The sequence below is a fragment of the Limulus polyphemus genome, unplaced genomic scaffold (genome assembly GCF_000517525.1).
Source record: "Limulus polyphemus unplaced genomic scaffold, Limulus_polyphemus-2.1.2 Scaffold1346, whole genome shotgun sequence".
In the NCBI taxonomy this organism is placed as follows: domain Eukaryota; kingdom Metazoa; phylum Arthropoda; class Merostomata; order Xiphosura; family Limulidae; genus Limulus; species Limulus polyphemus.
In genome coordinates, this window is record NW_013666956.1 from 76,441 (window position 1) to 85,027 (window position 8,587).

Here is an 8,587-nt window from a genome sequence, read left to right on the forward strand (position 1 = left end):
TAAAATTTATTAAAAATACAGTAAACACTATTCTAATAAATCACATTTTGTAAGCAACCTATAATTATCTTGTGTCATATATTTATATGAAAAGTCACTTTAAACATAACCTTCTAGCAGTACATTTGTTCAACATTTCTTTAAAATTTCTAAAGTACTTTGAAAACTAATATAAATATTTTAGTACTTGATAATATTAAAGATATGTAATAAGTAAATAATCACACACAGAATTTATTACTCATTCCAACGAAACCTACTTCGAGGAAAATTAGTATACTTTTATATTACCTGTAGCCACTTGTGGAAGTCTGATCATAACTGCAATGATTAAACTGGGATTTATTGTTGGCTTCACTGTTAGTCCTGTTGAAATGAAAAAAATAAACCTGAATATAATTTACACAGTAAAGAATTATTGGGACATCAATGTGATGGTTAGGCCATAGAAACTGGACAATACAATGGAGTATAAAGTTGATCTGTTATTGGTTAAGCCTATTTTAACTTGGTAATGTAATGACAATCTGTAGGTTTATAGTTTTTACATCCTGAAGTACTTTAGAAACCTTTTTAACATCAGATATGAGGATCACATAATATGACCACCCTACTTTGTAAAATAATAATAAGTGAAGAATTTTAACCAGAAAAGAAAACTTAAGTTTTTGGTGAAGTTACTATAAAACTAAAACAGTATTATGGAAGTGCTGAAAAAGACAGTTTCTATTTTTCTTTCTTCTGCATGTTTAAATTGAAGTAAATTATGAGGTAGTAGCAATTAACCCCTTTCATCTACTTCACTTTCAGTGTGTGTGTGTGTGTGAGAGAGAGAGGGGGGTGCAGTCTTTTTACTTATACAAAAGCAGTTTTCCAAAAATTAATTTGTAAATTAACATTCATGAATGTTGACTTTAAAATGAAACCTTGAAAACAGTCAAATTCTAGGATATCACTACTTCATTACATATAATTTCTAAATACACATACTATTCCCTTGGTATAGAAAAAACAACAGACATTGGCTTTTTAAGTACACAAGTCCTATATTGCATAAAACTTCATACATAAGGTTACTGCTTCACAAAAACCAATGAACCCAAACACAGTTTATGTTCATCTAGATTTACTAAGGAAGAGTCAGTAGGATTAATTTCTGTGAGTACAAGAGTATTAGGTAAGTGTCATAAGCAGGATATTTGGTTTTGTGTTTATCTACAGATTAACCGTTTCAGCTTCAATCTCAACACATTTCATAAAAACAGTATTCAAAAACCTGTTCAGAAGTTTACACTTTAAAACAAGTTACTCAAAAAATACATACAGTTATCTTCTACATAAAACAGAACTAATCTAAATGTTATAAACACCACATTCCTCAAAAATATGGGAGTGGAATATTAACTGTAAATGTGAACGCCTAATGTAAACCTAAAGTTCAACTGTCAAAACTGTACACATTTTTTAAAAATAATCTCAAGAAAATTTTATGAAAGATTCCCAGACCCCATCCAGCTAAACATAAAATAAATAAAAAATGTAATAATATCACTCAAACGTTTATATACTACAAAATATTTTGGCTGAGATTAATACTCAAGATCTGTTCATTAATTTTCCTCTTATAATTTTGCAAAAAATAAATACATCTGAAATAGCAACCTATACTATTTTATTGGGTGTTATTTATTAAGACTATTGTGATCACATCAAATTGTGTTACCCTACAAAAAAGTTGTTTTTCACAAAAAAAATTAATTTATTGCCGTTTTTTTTTGGCGAAGCAATAAAAAAATTACAGGGTTTTTAATGTCTAAATTATGAAATACTAAAAATACTTCACATATTTACTTTAGAATCTTTTCTAAATGACAAAAATTTTCACAGTGAGATTAAAGAGCTATTACAATTATTAATAATAGTATATATGATTTTTGTATCTACTTACGAATGTCTTATTCAAACTTCACTGTATAATATCGTATGTATGTCTCATATGCATTAACGTAAAACCACTTGCAATTTCGAGAACTAGCTTAAGCTTACCAAGGTTCAACATCGCGATTATCCAAAAACTGAAACAAATATCCATGTTTGGGGCCAGGTGTGAAGCATCAAATTTCAAAATACTAAACTATATAACTTATAAATTATAATTTAGGCCTAAGCTTATGTCAAAAACTGCAACAAGTCATATCATTTGATAAAACTGTATATGGCTAATTACCGAGTAGAATAAAAAAGTATTAAAATTATTCCTTTCAATTCGGTGAAGAGATTAACTTCATGAAGCTTAAACTCACACTAATCAGAATCAAAATGGTAAAATGTTTACATGGAAGCCTAATCCCAATCAATAGCGCAAAATCATTTTTTTCTGCTTTCTTCTTTTATATATATATATATATATATAAATTTATTATTATTCACGAATCGATGTTTAAACTACAAATAATTACATGATGTTACGACTCATGATCCCCATCGTATCACGACCAACAGATGCTGTAGCACGAAATGGTGTCAAACATTACAAATGCAACTACCTTCGGCACCTATTAAGAATTTCATAAACTCTTCTGATTAACTACAAATAGTTCCAAATAAAACTTTGGTCACCAATAAATAATTATTGTTCCTAGTCTTATTCTCTTTATTACATTACACTTTCTTAAAGCAGGTAAGGTCATTGAAAATACACGTGATTTTCTTCCTATACAATTTGTAGCTGGAAATCCAAAATAAGTAAAGACAACATATTTTTTTTTTCTCCTGAAGTTAAACTATTAATTGTCGTGAAAAGAAAAACAATATGCAACTACTTAAGGCCTTGCACGGCCAAGTGGTTAGGGTACTCATCTCGCAATCTTCGGGTCACAGGTTTGAATCCCTTAATAAAACAAGATCGTCCTTTCAGCCGTGGTTGCGTTATAATGTAACGGTTAATCCCACTTTTCGTTGAGAAATAATAGCCTCAATGTTGGCGGTGTTGATTAGCTACCTTCCTTCTAGTCTGTCACTTTTAAATTAGGGACGACTAGTGCAGATACTCTCGAGTCGCTCTGCGGGAAATTCGACAAAGAAACAAACAAAAGAACTAATTCTTATTACATAATAAAGTCGACTCTTCTACTTTAGGTAAGTCAAGTTAAATACCTGAGAAGATTACAAGTTTATGCATATTAAACTTCATTGTGGATTTTGTTTTCATCATCTGATTATTCCGCCTACAAAAGTGAATATAAGAAACTAATTACAATGACCATGCCATATAGTAACTTAAGTCGGTTGAAAAACTGGTAAATTTGCATTTTTCTTGCAAATCTATGCATTTGCCGTTGACCCATCGGAGGCCACATTGTCTCGGCAACTTGATCAAATGAGCGAGTGCGTTATTAAAGTAACGCCCCCCAGTGGCACAGCGGCATGTCTCCGGACTTACAACGCTAAAAACCGGGTTTCGATACACATGGTGGGCAGAGCAGGGATAGCCCATTGTGCAGCTTTGTGCTTAACTTCAAACAAACTATTAAAGTAACACTGTAATGTTAAAATCATACTGCAACATATAGGTGATTCCCAATCGATGGCTCAATATTTTACATTTAACTATCGCAGTTTTCAGTCTAACTATAGACACGTCAATACATTCAGGGTCATCAAAAATATAATGAACACAATCCATAATAAATCATTTTCAATTAGAACATTTGAAACAACAAACTAGTTCAACACGTTGAACGCAATAATTCGAAATAAAAACGAATCTTATTACTAGTATACTTTTCACATTAATATAAACTTTTGATTGTTGCTTTTAAAGTTCTATAAAAACCTCTTCTGATTCCAGAACAACCTAATATTACTCTCAGATTAAGGCCTAGACCTATTTCTTAGTTTCTTTTGCAAACAAAACATATTAATTGTCCCCATCTTTCAGTACACACTAAACAACCACGATATAACTGTCGGAATATTTCACTGAACATTTCCTACGCCATGCTTTTTAACACCCAAGAACTTAAGGAAAAATCTACATCAGCCTTTAGCTCATTCCTAGAATATTAGAAAAAAATCATTCAATTATTTAAAAGTACCAAATCCATCACCAAAACCACTATAAAAACCCACTGTGTCATTCCAAGAATAAGGATCAAATTGTACTTACCCAGAAACATCCATTACTGAGGTGACTGAAAGTGGGAGAAAGAAAAAAGAAAAACTTAGTAGGGCGATGTAAACATTTTTCATGAGGTTCTCTCATGTGACACAGGCATAAAAACACTAAATATCAAACGCACGGCAGGGATTTGCAAAATCTCATTCAGGTAAATTGTCTTACTTGAAATATATTTGTTAAAAGGGGGAGGGTGAAAGAGACTCGTGCCTAAACTAAATAACACCAAAGCACAACCCTGGTATGCATACATTGCTATTCAGTGTAACCGATACGTCCAAGACTGTCCCTATACATTGTTAGTCTGTCTACAATTGTTTCCAGTGCTTATATTTTGAGATATTGATTTCATTGTTTATAAAACTATCCATAGACATAGAAGGGGAGAGATAGCGGCTTTAGCTCTCAACTATATCGCAATCTATTGCACATAACAAGCCTGCCAGGCTGTTTTCTCTAAGTCAGTTACCAGGGGTTGGCAGCAACAGTAAGACGTTTCGTACTGATTGAAACTCTTCATACACTCTAATGGCGTATTACTTTGAACAGCCTGTCACATAAATGGTCTTTGATAACGACACTCGTTGCTAAAAGAGCATTCAAAATGAGCACCTTTTCTAAGTCTTGCAGATCATATTCGAATAAAAAGCTGCAGTTATTTCATTTACAAAAAACAAAAGTACAGTTACCATAGCTCAAAGTTTTTACTGACCACAGTAATTGATTTCAAATTCATATAGTTAAGTAAAAAAAAAAGTCTTCTTTGGAACAACAATAAACATTAGAGAACGAAACATATTCAAGTCTCGATTTCAACTTTAAGCTACCGTGGCTCAACAAAAATCTAAATGGTTGGGAGATTATTAGTTTCGTATTGTGCAAAATGTATCTATTCAAAAACCACACAAGATTATAACACAGGAAGGCTCGATATCATTGATCGTAAAAACAACTTAAGGAAACAATGATATATATATCAATTTACCTAAAACAAACGTGTCCAAATTAGAGTTCATATTCTTCACAGCTTTGTAATTTAAACAACGAGCTTTATAGCACAGAACAGTATTAATTCATGTAAATAACTCATTGTTATGCATTAACATGATACTAATACAAAGTGCGTGCTGCACTCTTAAAAACTTATTCTCTCTCTTTTAAACATAAATCGTGGTTATAAATTCCTACTCATTCATATAATAAATCTTTTAAGTCAGAGTTTTTTAAGATCTCGCTGTTGAAGTTTGTGCGTTTAATCAAATAAAACAAACCCACAAACTAAAACTACATCTGAGTGAATCTGACAGATGTTCCTTCATCTCATCAGGATACGCGTGAACTTCTGTTTTACCATTTGTAATGGATGGCACGCTAAACAAAAGGTTTCATACATGTTTATAACTATAATACATTTCTCTTATTAAAAAAATATTTTCAAAAATACTTTCTTCAATACACACAGTGTCAACAATTATAATGTAATCAAGCATATTGCTACTTACATATTTTTCTCACCATCTTCAGTTTTCAATACAAAATTTAAAAAGTTACTTGATCAGCAAAGGATGCGTTTCACGAGCAAAACTGTCGAGATACTGAAAGCTCACGTTCTGCCACTTTGTGTAACGTAGCAACAAGTGTGAGGTGATGCGACAACTCGGAACTACGTCACAAGTATAGTAATACAGAGATTACGGGTGAATCTTGCTTCAGACAATGCTTCATTAAGCTCGCTCAATCTTCGTGTTAGTGCAAAAATCAATATTTCACACTGGCTTAATCTGTTTTCTTCTTTTTTGTTTTTGTTTGTTTGTTTAAACTTGCTCTACACGGAATTTCATTTTAAATTTGATCAGTTAATTAATACACTATTTCTTTGCTTTGGATATCTGTGTAAAGCTAAACGAGCTATCCGCTCTAGCAGTCCCTGATTTTAAACTAATAAACAAGCGGGAAGGCAGCTAGTCAACAGCGCCCACCGTTAACTCCTTGGGTACTAATCGAATAATAGGATTTGACAATCACTCTTATCACACACACGGCTTCAAAGTGCGGAGCGCGATTGTAAATTAAGCAGTGTCGTTTAGCAGTTAGTCTGTCCGGACTGTGAATCCGATATTTCTAAGTTAGCGTCCCGTTGCCACAAAAACATGCTCTGGACTTTAAGGCCGTGGGTGCACTATAAGAGTGACGGTCATCCCACTCCTCGCCCAGAAAAGAATAGCTCAAGAGTTAACGGTGGGTGTTGCTGACGGCTAGCTGCATTGCGTCCAGACTATCAGTTCAAATTAGTGAAGGTCACGAACAAATAGCCCTTATATATATATATATATAGGTTTACGCGAAAATTCTGGAACAAAAAACCAATGAGAATGTCAATCTTTTATTGCAGTTGATTTATTATTATTGCTGCTGCTGTTGTTGTTGTTTTTCTATACAGTCGAGGATAAAAAATTGCACTTGAAAGGAACTGCTACATCAATAACATAAGAGCAATGCTATTTTTATGCTGACAGAATAAGCTGATAAAATCTAATGAAAAACAAGCAAACATGGGCGACATTTATTATATGTACCAACAAATAAGAAATGTATATATACATATACGCCAAAGACTACACAGCAGTATAAGAAGACAAAAAATAACTAATTGGTTTAATTCAATGTCATTTAATGTGGTAATCTTGCACAAGCGTTACTGTAAGTGTTAAAAACACCCTGAAATAAAACTGCTTAATTAAAAGGAAATATCAGGACATAACTGACAAAATTAAAACAGCACAGTAAGCTCAAAGACTTGACAGGCCATCATTAGTATAATAACGTTTTTATTTTTTTATAAACGTCTTAACATAGATACAAAATACTGAAACAAAAGTAGTTTGTAACCAACTTAACGAAAAAGTATTTTAATTAACCTTGAAAAATACAAATAGAAGTACCGTTAAATGAGATGGAACTATTACTACACGATGCCAAAGATAATAATGTTGAGGATGTATCGTTATATTAGACCAAAGTGACCCAATGTAACAGTGGAGGTAGCAAAGTAGAGGTATGTTACCATGATGCTAAAGATGTAATGTTGAAGATGCGTTACAATATTAAACCAAAGTGGAAGCAAAAAGACAGAGTTGAATTAAAGAAATAATATGACTGATGCACGTTACCAAAGATGACGTACAATAAACAACAACAACAACAACAAAAAAAAAGATTTACCTCCTTCCAGGGAGCCTGATCACCAATCTTCATATCTGAAGAAAACAAAAAATATTAATTACATAAAAATAAACTTACAAAAAAAAAAAAACAGATCATTTGATAAATGCAACGCCAAAGAAAGACTGTTAACTATAATCTTTGGACAATGCATCGATTAAAAACGAAATAAATTATCCAAACACCAATTTTGAAAACCTCTATAAGTTACTATAATTGTATATATGTGCAAAATCCTGACCCAAAATAGTTTATCTACATGTTCCACGTCAAGGAAGTTAACGTCAATTCACGACTAAATTACAGTTTTCATAAGTAAAGTCACCAATTACAAACGCAAACTGTAAACGGTGGCGCGGGTAAACAAGAAGTAAAATAGTATGAATCTCTGTTTACTAATAATGAGCTCATTCATTAGCCGCTGGAGACAAAAAGGGGCATATATATTCATAAACACATCTACTCTAATGCTTTCACAAAGAAAATGATCATCATACTGTATTTCAAGTTTAATATTATCGACTGATATAAAAAGAAAACTCGTGTACACTACACGTGACTACCTCATCTATTTCATCACATCTAGCTTGCGCATTGGCCTATTTTTAAACGAGTTTCTTTAGCTTCCAGGCAATTTGAAACAGCTCAGTGAATTTTCTTGATTTCGAGGCAGCAGAGTAAGACTTTATCTTTCCATTTATTTGACTACTGGAAAATAAAAGCTCTAACCTTTTGCTCTAAGATGAAACGTTCACCTTTGCCTACGCGCAGTTATAACATGGAATTCCACACCTGTAGCCTATTATCTTGTTCTATTTTCTTTGTCTCCTCACTGGCTCGTTGGACGGCAGTATCCAGGGTTTCACTTTTTGAATCACCGCCTCGATGTGCACATAAAAATCTTGGATCGTATTATGATTGGCATGTTCTTTCATTAACTTAGTAGATGCATTAAATTTCTCTTAAATTCACTTAACTGATATTAATTGTTGAAGATTAGATAATAATGTAATCTTCATCTAGGATATAAACTTGTGTTTGTGTACAATCTATGTACTAAAGTTATTTAACTACTTGAAAATTTTTTAGGAAAAAAATTAAATTAAAAACTAGATACTGTTACGACAGCGGAGGTCACGTGATTCTAGTAACACGTCATGCGTTTCTCGAACGTTCACGTCCCTTCCT

At 32.5% G+C, this 8,587-nt stretch overlaps 1 protein-coding gene across 1 annotated transcript in view; it reads right to left on the minus strand.

Annotated features, from left to right (window-relative positions):
- The window catches only part of LOC106463198 (period circadian protein-like), a 48,452-nt gene extending 42,652 nt beyond the window's left edge, over positions 1-5,800 (minus strand). The window contains exons 1-3 of the mRNA XM_022390643.1: positions 5,680-5,800; positions 4,169-4,193; positions 292-366 (exon numbers count right to left, since the gene is read on the minus strand). Coding sequence (XP_022246351.1) covers positions 292-366; positions 4,169-4,193; positions 5,680-5,695 — 116 coding nt within the window. The 5' untranslated portion in view covers positions 5,696-5,800. The remainder of the gene's footprint in view (positions 1-291; positions 367-4,168; positions 4,194-5,679) is intronic.
- Positions 5,801-8,587: the final 2,787 nt, after the last annotated feature.